The sequence below is a fragment of the Schistocerca serialis genome, chromosome 9 (genome assembly GCF_023864345.2).
Source record: "Schistocerca serialis cubense isolate TAMUIC-IGC-003099 chromosome 9, iqSchSeri2.2, whole genome shotgun sequence".
In the NCBI taxonomy this organism is placed as follows: domain Eukaryota; kingdom Metazoa; phylum Arthropoda; class Insecta; order Orthoptera; family Acrididae; genus Schistocerca; species Schistocerca serialis.
This window is the reverse complement of record NC_064646.1, coordinates 380,476,491-380,495,215: the sequence shown is the minus strand read 5'-3', so window position 1 is coordinate 380,495,215 and position 18,725 is coordinate 380,476,491. Positions and strand designations below refer to the sequence as shown.

The window sequence follows — 18,725 nt, the reverse complement described above, 5'->3', positions numbered from 1 at the left end:
CTTGTCATTTCTGAGCTAAAGTTGACACAGTGCTTACAGAGGTGCTGTCTTTGACCTCCCACCCTTTCTGACGTCTTCATCTTCGTCTCCCCTCATCCTCACAACAGATGACTCTCTTTCATCCTGGGATCAGAGTTACCTCGCCTTCCTTTCTAAACTTCGACGGGCTACCCTTCCCTACCTGAGGAAGGGACAAACAATTCCAAAAGTCAGGACCTCTGCCCTTTGAACGTAGTTACTGACCACCTGTCCTGCCTCATAATTTTATTGTTTTCTCTTCTTTAGATTGTTCCTAGTGTAAAGTTGCATAAGTTGCTGGATGATGTACTATTCCTACATTTTGCATTATATCAGAATGATTGAAAACTTTCCATATATGCTAGAAAGACTTAATTGCTCCAGACATTGGGAATCAATTCTAAAGATATCTCTGAAGGAGGTTTTTCTGACAGGAAAATGCTGATTATCACAACTAACATGACCGGCCAACAACAGGATGAGGTACTCCATGCAGAGAGGAACAGAAACAAGTCCCATCAGATTTAATGTGAACACTCTGGGTTTAAAAGAAAGCAAAGTTCTCTGGTATTTGTTTTCTTTGTGTATTTCAGGCAGGTGATCCAGAAGAAATACGAGCAATAGACAATGTATTTTGTTCTGGAAAGACAAGTGACTGCCCACTACTAATAGGATCTGTGAAGTCAAATCTTGGACATTCAGAACCAGTTTCTGGATTTGTTTCCATTGCCAAGGTTATCCTCAGTATGGAATCAGGCATAATACCAGCAAATGCACATTATAAAAAACCACGTGCAGGGCTAGCAGCACTGGAAGAAGGTAGAATAAAGGTGAGCTTCATTAGAAAAATTATTCCAAAACAGTTTATAGTGAAATGTCTCTTTATAGAATCATTTTACATTAGCAAAATTTTACATGTTTAGAATTACTGAGCTGTGATCATTATTTTATTCACATGATCATAATTACTTTTAGGAGAGTGAAACAAATAACTGATATTGCTGATGACTAAAAAAGACACAGTAAACCTTATGAAGAGGGAGGGAGATCTCTCTTAACTCTTAACCAGAACAATACTGCTCTTGAATCCATGAATAGTTCATTTGCAGTGTTTGCTGTTTCTAGAAATGCAGGGTTGTAAATACATATTGCCTTTCACTGTATGCTCATTTTCAGGCATTATATTGTTAGTGATTTATCACTGTCTACTTTTCAAGACTACAGCTTAGAGCACATTTCTTGAACTCATAAGTATATAATATGCTGAAATGCTAAATAAAATAATCTCAAGCTACAGTTTTATTAGAGGTGAGTTTTGGGCACCAAGTACTTGCACCTGTTGCATCTTGCATAGGTTATTATTTATATATATATGCTTCATAATACTGGTGTTGTGACTCGCCAGTCTTTCAAAGTGCCACCACGCAGTTACGCGCGTCCTGTACATGCGGCACTGTCTGCCAGCCATGCAGCAGCAGCGCCACCTAAGCGGCCAGCCAGCCAGCAGCCGCTAGACGTGGACTCAGTTATGATTTGACTGTTAAAGTGTACACACGTCTTACTCTGTTTACTTGATCTGTGACTTTCATGTATTGCGTCTTCCTTGAAATATATTTGTTCAACTTGAAGTTATTACAATTGGCGACGAGGTAGTGATTTTTCTTTTCCATTGTTGACCCACATGTTTCCATGGCTACTTTAGAGCAACTATTGCAAGGTCTCATAGAACAGCAAACGCTTCTCACAAATGCAATTCGTGATTTCGTCGCGGCACCAAATGCGGGGCGTCTCTCGTCGTCGTCTCTACCTACATTTACTCCTTACGATGAGATGGTGGAAGACTGGTCTGCTTACGAAAAACGTCTTCGACAGCACTTCTTGGCATTTCATGTCGCAGATGAACAAACATGTAAGTCTCTGTTCCTTTCATGGATTTCACCTCAAATGTATCGGTTGTTGTCGCAATTGGCTCCTTTGAAAGATCCTGCATCTTTGTCCTTTGCTGAAATGTGCTCACTTCTGTCCATCTATTTTCAAAAGCAAATGCATGTGGTAGCCTCTCATGTTGCCTTTTATCATGGTCAAAAACAACCGAATCAATCCTATCACCCTTGGGCTGCTGAACTTCACGGCCTCAGTAGAAAGTGTAAATTTGTTACTGAAGTTCACAAAGAATCCTATGCCGATTCCATAGTATAGGATGTTATTATCCGATCGGCGCCTGACAAAGAAGTTAGGCAACATGCCCTTCAAGTGGCAAATCCAACTCTAGATAAAGTCCTATCCATCGCTCAGTCTTTTGAAATTTCTTGTGCTGCTGGAGCACAAATAGAGGCATGGGGCAACGTTGGGGAAATACAACCTCTGTGCGATGTTGACGAAGAGTGTGGCGTGTCCCCGCCGGCTGACATGGCCGCAGTATGCTCCCAGGCGCAGCCTCGGCCTAACTGTAAACAAACCTCTAAGAAACTGCAGCAAAACCCATGGCAACTTCCTTCATGTCCATGGTGTTTTACGAAGCATTCACGAGAAGATTGTCCACAATGTTGGACCATGTGTCACAAATGCAAAAAAAAGGGTCATGTGCCATCCGTTTGCAAATCTGACCGCATACATGATGTTCATGAACATGATGCTGATTCTGATTCTGTGTTGTCTGTCACTTGAACTTCTTCCCTTTCAGGGAAGTTATTCCTCACTGTCCAGATACTTGGTCAGTATGTTCGTATGCAGGTGGATACTAGTTCTGCTGCCACTATCATCAATTCTCAGAAGTATCTTTGGTTGGGTTCTCCAATCCTGTCACTTGTCACTAGGCAATTATGGGCTTACAATAAACAGAATATTTCTCTCTTGGGACAATTTGATGCTGAGGTATCTTACAAATCTGTCGTTCGCACTGTTCTCATATTTTTGGTCGACCATAGTAAAGCGGAGAATCTTTTTGGTTTCGATGCCTTTCGCATTTTTGGGTTCTCCATAGATGACTCTGTCAATATCGTCTCTGATGCTATTCTTTATGCTCAATTGGATTCCTTGTCGCCGACATTTTCGTCCTGGGTTAGGCCATGCAAATGACTTTGAAGCTCATATCACACTCAAATACACTGCTCGGCCTAAGTTTTTTCGGGCTCGGCCCATTCCTGTGGCCCTTCGTGATCAGGTCAAATGGGAGCTGGATCGTCACACTGCTTCAGGGGTCTTGCTTCCTGTCACTTCCAGTGAGTGGTCCTCTCCTGTCGTTGACGTTGCTAAGCCAAATGGTGATATTCGTCTCTGGGGTGATTTCAAAGTCACTGTAAATGCTCAATGCCTTATTGACACTTACCCTATGCCTCAACCTGAAGAATTGTTCACTAAACTTGCTGGAGGCCAGTATTTTTCAAAACTTGACCTGTCAGAAGTTTGTCATCAACTTCCTCTCGGCACTGCTTCCCGGCAGTTTCTGGTCCTTAACACGCCTTTCGGCCTCTATCAATACCAACGATTGCCATTCGGGGCTGCCAGCGCCCCTGCTCTCTTTCAGCGATTCTTGGAACAATTATTGCTCACTGTCCTTGGGTGTATAAATTACCAGGACGACATTGTTGTCACTGGCTCCACCACTGATGAACATCTTCAGAATCTCCGCACACTTTTTCATGTCTTACAGACTGCCGGTCTTAAGTGTAATCTTCAGAAATCAAATTTTTTTCAGGCATCTATCACGTACTTGGGGTTTCAACTCTCTCGGGATGGTATTCATCTGCTTCAGCAAATTGTCACTGCGATCGATGCCCTTCCTCGCCCTACATTTGTTAAGGAACTGCAGGCCTTCTTGGGGAAAATAGCATACTATCACAAGTTTTTACCATCTGCTGCTTTGGTGGCTCAGCCGTTGCATCACTTGTTGCATAAAAACGTGTCTTTTCACTGGTTCGCGTCATGCGATGTGGCTTTCCAGAAATTGAAGACTATGCTGAAACAGGCCCTGTGCCTGGCTACTTATCAACCTGGCCAACATCTTGTTCTTGGCACAGACGCCTCTCAATACGGGGTCAGTGCAGTCCTTGCGCACCGTTTTTCTGATGGTTCTGAACAACCCATTGCTTATGCCTCCACGCTCACGGATGCCCAACAAAAGTATTCTCAAAAGCTTTGGCCATTATTTATGCTCTTCATAAGTTTGGTGTTTTTCTCTATGGCTCAAAATTTCATCTTGTTACGGATCACAAACCACTTGTTACCTTGTTTCATCCATCAACGTCACTTCCCGACAAGGCTGCACACCACCTCCAGCGTTGGTCTCTTTACTTGTCTCGTTTCAATTATGAGATTCATTTCAGGCTGACGGCTCAACATGCGAATGCTGATGCACTGTCTCGCCTTCCCATTGGTCCTGATCTGGCATTCAACAGGGACGAACTTTTGTGTTTCCACCTGGATGTTGCCGAGTTGTGGCCCGGTTCCCCATCATCGGGGACCAGCTGGCGGCTGCTACAGGTTCTGACCCTACCCTCTCCCGAGTTTTACGCTGTATTCAGAAGGGTTGGCCAGATCGTCCGTCTGCTAAGATTTCTGATCCGTTGCGGAACTAGTACACTTTGCGTTACCACCTCATGGCCAGGAATGGTGTTATCCTCCTTTCCACCGTAAATGCTGCGCCGCATATTGTGACACCTGCATCTTTGCATGGTTTGGTCTTGTGCCTCCTTCACCAAGGGCACTAGGGTGTCTCTCGCACAAAATCTCTGGTGCACCGTCATGTGTACTGGCCCGGCATCGACTCTGAAATTGCACACATGGTCGCTGCCTGTGGCCCTTGTGCGTCACAGGCTGCCGCCCCGAAGTCATCTTTGTCACCGTTGCCTTTGCCTGAGAAGCCCTGGGAGCGTATTCATGCTGACTTCGTGGGACCGTTTTTAGGTACTTATTGGCTTCTCTTAATTGACACCTACTCTAACTTTCCTTTCATTGTCCGTTGCACGTCACCTACCACCGCGGAAACCACCAATGCTCTAGCTCGCATTTTCTCTTTGGAAGGCCTTCCCTCTACTCTTGTTAATGGTCCGCAATTTGCCTCTTATGATTTTGCGGATTTTTGTGTCCGTCATGGCGTCATGCATGTCACAGCCCCTTCGTTCCATCCACAGTCAAATGGTGAGGCTGAACGACTGGTCCCCACATTTAAGGCTCAGATGAGGAAACTCCTGACTTCTTCTGCTGCTGATGATGTGCTTCTCCAATTTCTGGCTTCTTACCGTTTCACCCCCATGGGTGACCACAGCCCGGCTGAGCTCTTACATGGCCGACAGCCCCGCACGCTACTTCATCTTCTGCGGCCTTCCACCTCACGGCCGCGGGTGCCTTCGCTTGGCCGGTTCACCGCTGACGACCAAAATGGAGTCCTGGCTGCATCTTACGACACCGTGGCCAATGCTTGTATGAAATCCAGATGGACACGGTTGTTGCAGTGCGTCATTCGGACCAGCTTCAGCATTGTGTGCTGGCAACGCCTGTCCGGATGCCGCTATACCACCTTCGGCACTACCTGATGCTCGGGATACTGGAGTCTCTCATTACCCATAACGCAGTCCTCTCACCATCATATCGGTGCCAGCACAAGAACTGATGCCACCAGGAGATGTGCCCATGCAGGAACCAGATGACCATCATCTGTCAGAGCAACTCTACTCGCCTCCTTCTCCTACGGACGCGGACACATTGCCCATGTACCTGTTATAACAACCGGACTTGCCGCAATGGGCAGATTGGTGCACAGGGCCCCAGCAGATTCGACCCCCACGTCTCTTGTCATCTCGACCCATTATCATCGAGGACACTTCCGTCTGTACGGGAAGCCTCCTCCTCGAGACTTTACGGCCAGACAAACAACACCTATGGACGTTAGCAACCTACAGGCCACCTCCATCAAGACCTGTGCAAAAACTTCAAAGGGGGGAAAAGTGTTGTGACTCACCGATCTTTCAAAGTGCTGCCGCACAGTTACGTGCATCCTCTACATGCGGCGCTGTCTGCCAGCCATGCAGCAGCAGTGCCACCTAAGCGGCCAGCCAGCCAGTGGCCACTAGACTGGGACTCAGTTATGATTTGACTGTTAAAGTGTACACATGTCTTACTCTGTTTACTTGATCTGTGACTTTCATGTATTGCATCTTCCTTGAAATATATTTGTTAAACTTGAAGTTATTACAACTGGAATTAATCTGAAAATTTAAAGAAAGGAAATGTTGAAATTCAAAGATTTTAATTTCTTATTCAGTTTCAGAAAGAAAATCCCTCAGTCTCAAACAAAAGTTCTATCAGTTTTGTACAATATTTTAGATGTAGAGAAATAACAAACAGAATCACTCCAGTAGTTTTGAGATAAATTAACAGAGGAATGTCGAACTCGTGGTGAATATGGAGGGTCACATTCCATGTTTATCGTATCAGGCACATTATCATCAGAATTGAGATTGTTCACTTTTCTAGTTGGGTGGTGCTGATTGACTTTAATAGTAGTAGTTGCAATCTCAAAAAATTGTATTTTATAAAGAAAGAAAACCTCACTATAATGGACTCAAACCACACTTAAAAATAAGTAATTTGGTTAGTTGTGATTTTATGAACGAAGTTATACATTCCAAATTCCTCTAAGAAAACCCACTAAAATAAATTAAGCTGTAGCAAAGTGAGGTAATTAAAAAGTTACATAAAAGAACTTAAAGAATAAATTGCATTATCTGTCTGTGAGGCATAGTAGTGCGATTTCAGAAAAAGCAGTTGGTGAGGCAGATGAATATTTGCTCTTACCTAGAATGGAAGAAAGTTTTCTTGTTTAAATCAGCTTGATGAGGTCTGTGACCTCTGCTCCACTATGACAAAAACACCAAATAAGACACTCATAGATGGCTAGAACTGTAAAATGACTTTCAGTGTCTCTAGTGGTACAAATATAAACCTTATCTGTCTGTCAGACAGATGTTACATTGTAAGTGTTAATATTTGTCCTTGAAACTTTGTAAGTAGTCTTTCACAGGATTTTTAGCGTATCTTTTCATGTACCTGCCATGTCAGGTATTTCAGTTTATGGAAATAAGATTTACTGTATTTGCATTTGATGAAATTTGTTCCTCGGAATCAAAGATGTCCTCATGGATAAGGTATGTTTCATAAACTTCCACTTCCTGGAAAACAATAGAGAGAGACATGTATTTATTAATTTTTTCTATATCAATAAGATGTTAACTGATGTTATTAAACCTTGTAGTAATATATCAATAAGATGTATGAGACAAGTATTTATTACTTAATAGAAGAAAAATGAGTAGCAGCCATGTTTGTAAAGCTAGCATACCGTATTTGTTGACATTTGTATTTATATTTCTGTATTACAAAAATATGTATGCAAGTGATACACCATTTTAAATATCTCTCCAAAATACATCATTTAGTATGGTTTTTTGTATTTATGTGTCAGAAATTTGTGATGTCTGCAGGGAAACATGTTATTTGTTATTTTTAGTAGTTCATTTAGTACACTAAACAGGTAATTACAACAAAGAAATTGCTTCTTTCACCTATTAATGCATGATTTGCAGCACTAAAAAATTATTTACGACTATGTCATTAAAATTTGTCTGACTTGGTAGTTCTCTTTGAAGCATGTTCCAAATTTTTGCCTAATAAATTGTGTACTGATCTTGTATTGCGCTGCTTTTAGATTCACAGTATGTGGCAATTATTTGCAAGAAAATAAAACTCAGGTGCAACATTTTCACAAAAGAAACTTGCTAGTAATGGTAATGGGGCATTTTTCGCAAATCTATTTCCTCTAATCATTTGAGAAACTCTCACTAGGCGGTGACATTTATGTTTATTCTAGAGCACTCTAGTGAGACATTGTTCCTATGGTGGATAGAATTGTCGATACCAGAAACAAAAACCTTATCTAAACACTACCAAAATATTAATACCATTTGCTGATTAATGATGCATCAAAGCATAATAGAGATATAGAGAAACAGGTATTAAATAGTGAAGTGTCTGCCATTCTTTTCATTACCTTTTGATGTGAGCAGTAGAACACGAAACTTATGTTGATGTTGGTTGGACACCCTTAGGCTCTGCTATTTGAGCCTTCAGCAGGCTAATAAGAGATGAACCCTTCAGAAGCCATGCCACAGAGCCTCTACTACATAGAGCTAAGAGGCTCTTCAAGGTGCAGCCTTAGGAGTAGCCAATATCTGTTCGAAAATCTTCACTAGACATTGAAAGTTCCAATATGTTGACTGTTATTATTCATGTGAGAAATATTCAAAATGCATCCTGATAATTTCTGTGTGTTGTTGAGAGCCATTAATTATGAGGCACACCTGCTCCATCGGAGATAACATACTGCACAGTCCTTGCCAAGAAATCATTGCTGTCACAAATTTTGTTTGATATTCCATATTATAATACTTACGTTAATTAAGTTAAATATTCTGCTGTTACAATGAAGTGCCATGTAATACTTACGTTAATTAACTTAAATATTCTGCTGTTACAATGAAGTGCCATGAGTTATTTAAAAGTAGCTTAATTTAAATAGGTTACTCTTTTTAAGTACTGAAGATATAAAGTTGGTGATTCAATCATTTGTTTATCCATTGTGTCCCGTAGATCTCATCAGGAAGAAAATCCTTCAGGAATGTATAGTGAGTCATGATGTATATTAGCAAAAGACAAACAGATCTTAGAAGTTTCATCTGTAAACTGTATTAACAATAAATTACCAATATACTGCTCAGTGCTATTCACACTTAGGCTATTTAAATTTAATAAACTATATTAGACAGAAAACTCCTTCTTTGAAAAAAGCTGCTGTCACATCAGTTTTACTACAAAGTTGCTATTTGTCTGCTATCAGTTGCTTAATTTTACTAATTTACAGTGGTATTTTTTAAAGAAAATATTTTCTTATGTGTGTAAAAACTGTTCTGTTCACAGCCCCTAACTGCTTGTCATGCAGCTTTGTATCAGAGATTGTTACTTGTCTTTGATTTGTTGTGGATTCTCAATTTCTACCTTTAGGTTTCTCTAAGGATTTCAGACCTACTTGAAAATATGTGTCAATAGGTTGTAGCAGAACACACACCATTTCCTGGAGGTCCCATTGCAATAAATTCTTTTGGTTTTGGTGGCTGCAACTCTCACACACTTATTGCTCCAAATCCTAAAGCAAAAGTGAATAATGGTACTCCTATAGATGGATTGCCTAGACTAGTTACTGCGTCAGGCAGGACACCTGAAGCTGTGCATGCAATTCTCAACCAGGTGAGTATATTTCTTATTTACATTTGTTTCTTATGAATAACACAGCAATAATCCTTCATATTATCCATCATTATAATAAAAGTATTTCATTCTGCCAATGCACTGTAATAATATGGTATCTAAATTATGAATACAGAGTTTCGTTTTCAGAGTATGTGAAATAGTACCTGTATTAAGAACAGGTTCTTTCATTGCAGTGATTCCTTTCTAAACACATTTATGGTTTTAGAAAATAAAAGGAATTCTTTTGAGCTTTTAAGAATATGTTTATGCCCACTCATATACTACTGTGACCTTCTGGTAAGAATCTCTTGACCATTAAACTGAGTGTTGGTGCCCCTTCTCGTCCTTTCTCTCTCTCATTGCATAAAACACACAGTCTTACTTTGCAGAGAATGCTTAAAAGTTTTTGTAATAATATTGATCTGAAGATACTAATGAATAGATAGAAAAATAATTTAAGGAGAAAACAACTCACTGAACAGTTGAAGCTCTCAATCATCAATAGGTGTGTAGTAACCTGCCGTTTACTTTATCTACTGCTTGCAGCAGGCATAAGTCAAGCCATTACAGCAAGCAAAGTGCACTCTGACTTTCAAATAGCTCACCCGCAATTACCCAAGGTGGGCCGCCAGGGTCAGCCTGGTCACTGACATCTGTCACCAGGTCCACTGTGTATGTGCAGCAGTCTCACCCTTTCTCTCTCTCCTTTCATAAAACACACAGTCCAATTTTGCAGAGAATGCTTAAAAAATTCGCCTACTACCCACATCAGGCATAAGTCAGGCCATTGCAGCAAGAAAAGTGCACACTGACATTCAAATAGCAGACCTGCAGCTACCCATGGTGGGCTGGCAAGGGCAGGTGCAGCACTACACCAGCAACCACTGACATGGATAGTGTCTTTAGGAGGACATGCATGGGACTTTTGGCCTTCCATTTTTAACTATGTTCGAGACGTGTAAACTGTTTTAATTGGTTTTTTGATGATGTCACTCCATAACACTTAGTGTAACGCATAAGTGTATCTATTTTATGGCTATGCGTTACCTTGTGTTAGAACATAAGTGGCAATATGAAGGGCTGAATTTTCACGTGTTTCAGATTTGGTGTTTTTTTTTTTTTTTTGCTTTACGCCAGTCACTTCTGTGACAGCAGAAGTTATATTTTTGTCCCTATTGGAATGATTGTTGGATTCGTTGATCTAAGTGCAGCTGCCAGTTGTTCCCCTGCTACTGCCATGCCTCAAGTGAATGGGCTACAGCCATAGTGATCGTAAAGAAAATGTTTGGTCAGCTTCAGCTCTGTGGTGACTTCAGGGTCACTATTAATGCACAGGCAGTCACAGACACTTACTCCATGCTTCACCTGGAGGAGTAGCTCACATGGATGACTGGAAGTTATTTCTTTTCAAGCCTACCTTCATATTATGTCAGACAAAGCATCAAAACTACTGCTTGTGGTTAGTATTCCTTTTGGACTCTGTCAGTATCATTGGCCAATGTTTGGCATCCCAAGTGTGCCTGTCATCTTTCAATGTTTCTTAGAACAGGTTACAACAGTTTTCCCTCATTGCATTTACTATCTTGATAATATTATCATGACAGGTGCTCCCATTGCAGATCACCTACAAAACCTCAGTTTTTTGTTTGCTGTTCTACAGGCCACAGGCCTCAAATGTAATCTTGTTAAGTTCCACTTTTTCCAGACATACATTGTTTATTTGGGTCATGAAATTTCCCAGCAGTGCGTGTGTACCACGGAACAACATGTTGCTGCCATTACACCTTTGCTTTGTCCATCTAATCTATAAGAACTTCATGTATTCCTTGACAAAGTCTATCACAAATTTATTCCCAGAACACTACAATAGCACACCTCTTGCATCTGGTGCTTTAGGAAAGTGCTCCTTTTCTTTGGTCTGCAGCATGTGAGCTTGGTTTTGTGCAGCTTATGGATAGTCTTTGTCCCGTGCTGTTTTTGCAGCATTTCAACCCCTTTTGTGAATCTGTGGTGTCTGTGAATCTGCAGCTGTGATACATATTATGTAAATTGATGGTTAAGGGGGGAGGGGGGGTGGTGGTGAAGGAAAGGGAACAGATGAAAATACTGATGTCAGCTGTATCAGGACATTATGTGAAATCAGCAGTGACAAGTGAAAATGTGTGCTGGACTGGAACTTGAATTCGTGATCTCCCACTTACTAGGCAGCTACATTAACCATAGTGCCACCCAGCTGCAGTGTTTATCACAATTGTGCAGGCTATCTTGGTATGCCTCTTGGCTGACCCACATTCACAACCAGTGCCACCTATACACAGTCTCCATCCTTCTCTTCCTACTTGAATGTAAATGGATAGATAAAAAATCTACTCACCAAGTGGCGGCAGGGGAACACACACACAAAAGGGCTTAACTTTCACAAGCTTTTGGAGCTAGTGGCTCCTTCTTCTGGCAGAAGAGTTGAAGAGAAAGGAAGAGAAGTGAAAGAAAAGGACTGGAGAGGTTTAGGGAAAGAGGTACAGTTCAGAAAAGTCATCCAGAACGCCAGTCAGGGGAGACTAAGTGGACAGGATGAGAAGGAAAGACTGATTGTTGGGGACTGCACTGGATGAGAATGGAAAACCTGAGACTTTAAAGGTGGAAGACAGGGCAACATGCAAAGCAGAGATTACTACAAAAACATTGTGCATGAGTTAATAAGAACGAAAAGCTACGTGATGTAGGAAACTAAAATGGAGCAAAAAAAGGAGTAGTTACCATGAATAAATGTTGAGGCAGAAGGAGTTAACATAAATTAACACCAGGTGGGTAGCAAAAACCAAGGACATCAGCTGCAGCACCTGCACAATTTAGTGAGCTGGAATGTTGTTGCAGTACAAGTCTCTGTCTCTCTGTCTCTCTCTCTCTCTCTCTCTCTCTCTCTCTCTCTCTCTCTCTCTATATATATATATATATATATATATATATATATATATATATATATATATATATATATATATATATATATATATATAAAAACAAAGATGAGGTGACTTACCGAACAAAAGCGCTGGCAGGTCGATAGACACACAAACAAACACAAACATACACACAAAATTCAAGCTTTCGCAACAAACTGTTGCCTCATCAGGAAAGAGGGAAGGAGAGGGGAAGACGAAAGGAAGTGGGTTTTAAGGGAGAGGGTAAGGAGTCATTCCAATCCCGGGAGCGGAAAGACTTACCTTAGGGGGAAAAAAGGACAGGTATACACTCGCACACACGCACATATCCATCCACACGTGCGTGTGTGCGAGTGTATACCTGTCCTTTTTTCCCCCTAAGGTAAGTCTTTCTGCTCCCGGGATTGGAATGACTCCTTACCCTCTCCCTTAAAACCCACTTCCTTTCGTCTTCCCCTCTCCTTCCCTCTTTCCTGATGAGGCAACAGTTTGTTGCGAAAGCTTGAATTTTGTGTGTATGTTTGTGTTTGTTTGTGTGTCTATCGACCTGCCAGCGCTTTTGTTCGGTAAGTCACCTCATCTTTGTTTTTATATATAATTTTTCCCACGTGGAATGTTTCCTTCCATTATAGTGATATCATATATATATATATATATATGATATGGTTATAATAGAGGGAAACATTCCACGTAGGAAATATATATCTAAAAACAAAGATGATGTGACTTACCAAATGAAAGTGCTGGCAGGTCGACAGACACACAAACAAACACAAACATACACACAAAATTCAAGCTTTCGCAACAAACTGTTGCCTCATCAGGAAAGAGGGAAGGAGAGGGAAAGACGAAAGGATGTGGGTTTTAAGGGAGAGGGTAAGGAGTCATTCCAATCCCGGGAGCGGAAAGACTTACCTTAGGGGGAAAAAAGGACGGGTATACACTCGCACAAACACACAATCCATCCACACATATACAGACACAAGCAGACATATTTAAAGACAAAAAAAAACTCTTTGTCTTTAAATATGTCTGCTTGTGTCTGTATATGTGTGGATGGATATGTGTGTTTGTGCGAGTGTATACCCGTCCTTTTTTCCCCCTAAGGTAAGTCTTTCCGCTCCCGGGATTGGAATGACTCCTTACCCTCTCCCTTAAAACCCACATCCTTTCGTCTTTCCCTCTCCTTCCCTCTTTCCTGATGAGGCAACAGTTTGTTGCGAAAGCTTGAATTTTGTGTGTATGTTTGTGTTTGTTTGTGTGTCTGTCGACCTGCCAGCACTTTCATTTGGTAAGTCACATCATCTTTGTTTTATATATATATATATATATATATATATATATATATATATATATATATATATATATATATAATGGAAGGAAACATTCCACGTGGGAAAAATTATATATAAAAACAAAGATGGGGTGACTTACCGAACAAAAGCGCTGGCAGGTCGATAGACACACAAACAAACACAAACATACACACAAAATTCAAGCTTTCGCAACAAACTGTTGCCTCATCAGGAAAGAGGGAAGGAGAGGGGAAGACGAAAGGAAGTGGGTTTTAAGGGAGAGGGTAAGGAGTCATTCCAATCCCGGGAGCGGAAAGACACCTTAGGGGGAAAAAAGGACAGGTATACACTCGCACACACGCACATATCCATCCACACATACAGACACAAGCAGACATATTTAAAGACAAAGAGTTTGGGCAGAGATGTCAGTCGAGGCCGAAGTGTAGAGGCAAAGAAGTTGTTGAAAGACAGGTGAGGTATGAGTGGCGGCAACTTGAAATTAGCGGAGATTGAGACCTGGCGGATGACGAGAAGAGAGGATATACTGAAGGGCAAGTTCCCATCTCCGGAGTTCGGATAGGTTGGTGTTGGTGGGAAGTATCCAGATAACCCGGACGGTGTAACACTGTGCCAAGATGTGCTGGCTGTGCACCAAGGCATGGTTAGCCACAGGGTGATCCTCATTACCAACAAACACTGTCTGCCTGTGTCCATTCATGCGAATGGACAGTTTGTTGCTGGTCATTCCCACATAGAATGCATAACAGTGTAGGCAGGTCAGTTGGTAAATCACGTGGGTGCTTTCACACGTGGCTCTGCCTTTGATCGTGTACACCTTCCGGGTTACAGGACTGGAGTAGGTGGTGGTGGGAGGGTGCATGGGACAGGTTTTGCATCAGGGGCGGTTACAAGGATAGGAGCCAGAGGGTAGGGAAGGTGGTTTGGGGATTTCATAGGGATGAACTAACAGGTTACGAAGGTTCGGTGGATGGCGGAAAGACACTCTTGGTGGAGTGGGGAGGATTTCATGAAGGATGGATCTCATTTCAGGGCAGGATTTGAGGAAGTCGTATCCCTGCTGGAGAGCCACATTCAGAATCTGATCCAGTCCTGGAAAGGATCCTGTCACAAGTGGGGCACTTTTGTGGTTCTTCTGTGGGATGCTCTGGGTTTGAGAGGATGAGGAAGTGGCTCTGATTATTTGCTTCTGTACCAGGTTGGGAGGGTAGTTGCGGGATGTGAAAGCTGTTGTCAGGTTGTTGGTGTAATGCTTCAGGGATTCGGGACTGGAGCAGATTCGTTTGCCACGAAGACCTAGGCTGTAGGGAAGGGACCGTTTGATGTGGAATGGGTGGCAGCTGTCGTAATGGAGGTACTGTTGCTTGTTGGTGGGTTTGATGTGGACGGACGTGTGAAGTTGGCCATTGGACAGGTGGAGGTCAACATCAAGGAAAGTGGCATGGGATTTGGAGTAGGATCAGGTGAATCTGATGGAACCAAAGGAGTTGAGGTTGGAGAGGAAATTCTGGAGTTCTTCTTCACTGTGAGTCCAGATCATGAAGATGTCATCAATAAATCTGTACCAAACTTTGGGTTGGCAAGCCTGGGTAGCCAAGAAGGCTTCCTCTAAGCGACCCATGAATAGGTTGGCGTACGAAGGGGCCATCCTGGTACCCATGGCTGTTCCCTTTAATTGTTGGTATGTCTGGCCTTCAAAAGTGAAGAAGTTGTGGGTCAGGATGAAGCTGGCTAAGGTAATGAGGAAAGCGGTTTTAGGTAGGGTGGCAGGTGATCGGCGTGAAAGGAAGTGCTCCATCGCAGCGAGGCCCTGGACGTGTGGGATATTTGTGTATAAGGAAGTGGCATCAATGGTTACAAGGATGGTTTCTGGGGGTAACGGATTGGGTAAGGATTCCAGGCATTCGAGAAAGTGGTTGGTGTCTTTGATGAAGGATGGGAGACTGCACGTAATCGGTTGAAGGTGTTGATCTACGTAGGCAGAGATACGTTCTGTGGGGGCTTGGTAACCATCTACAATGGGGCGGCCAGGATGATTGGGTTTGTGAATTTTAGGAAGAAGGTAGAAGGTAGGGGCGCGGGGTGTCGGTGGGGTCAGGAGGTTGATAGAGTCAGGTGAAAGGTTTTGTAGGGGGCCTAAGGTTCTGAGGATTCCTTGAAGCTCCGCCTGGACATCAGGAATGGGATTACCTTGGCAAACTTTGTATGTGGTGTTGTCTGAAAGCTGACACAGTCCCTCAGCCACATACTCCCGACGATCAAGTACCACGGTCGTGGAACCCTTGTCCGCCGGAAGAATGACGATGGACCGGTCAGCCTTCAGATCACGGATAGCCTGGGCTTCAGCAGTGGTGATGTTGGGAGTAGGATTAAGGTTTTTTAAGAAGGATTGAGAGGCAAGGCTGGAAGTCAGAAATTCCTGGAAGGTTTGGAGAGGGTGATTTTGAGGGTCCCGCTGTGACGGAGGACGGAACTGTTCCAGGCAGGGTTCAATTTGGATAGTGTCTTGGGGAGTTGGATCATTAGGGGCAGGATTAGGATCATGTTTCTTCGTGGCAAAGTGATACTTCCAGCAGAGAGTACGAGTGTAGGACAGTAAATCTTTGACGAGGGCTGTTTGGTTGAATCTGGGAGTGGGGCTGAAGGTGAGGCCTTTGGATAGGACAGAGGTTTCAGATTGGGAGAGAGGTTTGGAGGAAAGGTTAACTACTGAATTAGGGTGTTGTGGTGCCAGATTGTGTTGATTGGAATTTTGAGGTTTTGGAGGGAGTGGAGCTGGAAGTGGCAGACTGAGTAGATGGGAGAGACTGGGTTTGTGTGCAATGAGAGGTGGTTGAGGTTTGCTGGAAAGGTTGTGAAGGGTGAGTGAGTTGCCTTTCCGGAGGTGGGAAACCAGGAGATTGGATAGTTTTTTGAGGTGAAGGGTGGCATGCTGTTCTAATTTGCGGTTGGCCTGTAGGAGGATGCTCTGAATAGCCGGTGTGGATGTGGGAGAGGAAAGATTGAGGACTTTTATTAAGGATAGGAGTTAACGGGTGTGTTCATTGGCTGAGTTGATGTGTAGGTGAAGGATTAGGTGGGTGAGGGCAATGGATTGTTCAGTTTGGAACTGGTATAGGGACTGATGGAAAGAAGGGTTGCAGCCAGAGATGGGAACTTTAAGTGTGAGGCCTTTGGGGGTTATGCCAAATGTCAGACAAGCCTGAGAAAATAAAATATGCGAGCGTAATCTGGCTAGGGTGAAGGCATGTTTGTGGAGGGAATGTAAATAAAACTTAATGGGGTCGTTGTGGGGGTGTTGTGAGGGTGACATGGTATTAGAAGGTGGAAAGTGTAACATGAGGTTGAAATGAAAATGAAAGATAAAAATATATGGGGAGAGATAAGGGTGAACTAGAAAGTAACTGGAGATCTGGTATGAAAAAAGGCGAAAAAGTGTTGGTTAGGTTGATCCTGTGGTGAATTTGGGTTGGTAGACAGCGATGTGCATGAAGGGTAGGTGGTTGTGTTGCCGCTAAAACTCGTTAATATATATATATATATATATATATATATATATATATATATATATATATATATATATATATATGTGTGTGTGTGTGTGTGTGTGTGTGTGGAACAGGATTTGTCCAACAATTAGCAATGTTCTCAATGCTACTCAGCACCTCATCTGTTTTGTAAGTTGTTACCTTTACTCCTCAAATTATTTATATTCCACCAAAAGACTTTTCATTACCTATTGATAGAGAAATTTTCTATTGTGATGAGTGTGGAAAATTTCTACATTGGATTAATGTAAATTGGCTTGAGCATTACCTCAAAGATTTTATTATGAACAATCAGTTTACATTGAGACGGATATGTTTTGATGTATTTAATGCAACACAGGCTTTTAATATGATCATGTTTCTTTTTTTTTTTTTTTTTTTTTTTTTTTTTTTTTTTTTTTTTTTTTTTTTTTTTTTCCCCCCTCATTGCATAGTTTTCTAGGCAGTTTTCTGGTACTAGTCCTTACTTTTATATCTCTTGTGCATCTCTTATAACCTGTGACTGGATGACCTGATGTCTCCTCATTTTACTATGGGTTTGTGCTGAAATGTAATGCCTTTGAATTTTTTATGCAGAAAGTCTTCAAGATTTTTTAAAATAAAACAAATGTCAGTAACATACTACATCTTTCTTCTTCATGTCTACTTATCTGAACTCTCTACCCCTAGGTGGCTCCAAAATGTAGCATTTAACATGGTGGTGTTAATGTAACTATGTTGATGCTCGAAAAAGAGCATTTTAGAATTGATTTTTGAATTAGACGAGTTTGTCCAATCAAATAACACTTGCGTGAGCTCTAGAATTTAGTGGTGTAATTTGTTTTTGTCTATCTTGTACAGTTTATAGCTTATTAATGTTCAAAGTTGGGAAATTACCTTCATACCGGAAGGAGATTTCCACTCTACAGCTGTGTGTGTGCTGAAATGAAACTTCCTGGCAAATTAAAACTGTGTGCCGGACCGAGACTCGAACTCAGGACCTTTGCCTTTCGCAGGCAAGTGCTCCACCATCTGAGCTACCCAAGCATGACTCACGCCCTGTCCTCACAGCTTTACTTCTGCCAGCATCTCGTCTCCTACCTTTCAAACTTCACAGAAGCTTTTCTGCGAACCTTGCAGAACTAGCACTCCTGGAAGAAAGGATATTGCGGAGACATGGCTTAGCCATAGCCGGGTGGATGTTTTCAGAATGAGATTTTCACTCTGCAGCGGAGTGTGCGCTGATATGAAACTTCCTGGCAGATTAAAACTATGTGCCGGACCGAGACTCTAACTCGAACTCTTCTTCACAGGAGAGCTTCTGTGAAGTTTGGAAGGTAGGAGACGAGACACTGGCAGAAGTAAAGCTGTGAGGATGGGCCATGTGTTGTGCTTGGGTAGCTCAGATGGTAGAGCACTTGCCCACGAAAGGCAAAGGTCCCGAGTTTGAGTCTTGGCCCGGCACACAGTTTTAATCAGCCATTAAGTTTCTTTCCTTCATACCGACTGCTACAACACATGTTCTACATGTTGTCCATCCCATGCAGTGCACAACTGTAGTCGCCGCAACCACTCTGACTGCACACAGAGGAGAGTGTCTCCTGCAATTTGGTTACAGGCAT

The 18,725-nt window shown here is 42.3% G+C and overlaps 1 protein-coding gene across 2 annotated transcripts in view; it reads left to right on the top strand.

Moving 5' to 3' along the window:
* The window catches only part of LOC126418869 (fatty acid synthase-like), a 431,809-nt gene that overhangs the window by 100,724 nt on the left and 312,360 nt on the right, over positions 1-18,725 (top strand). For both annotated transcript variants that reach the window (XM_050085866.1, XM_050085867.1), the window contains exons 7-8: positions 612-848; positions 9,121-9,318. In XM_050085866.1, coding sequence (XP_049941823.1) covers positions 612-848; positions 9,121-9,318 — 435 coding nt within the window. The remainder of the gene's footprint in view (positions 1-611; positions 849-9,120; positions 9,319-18,725) is intronic.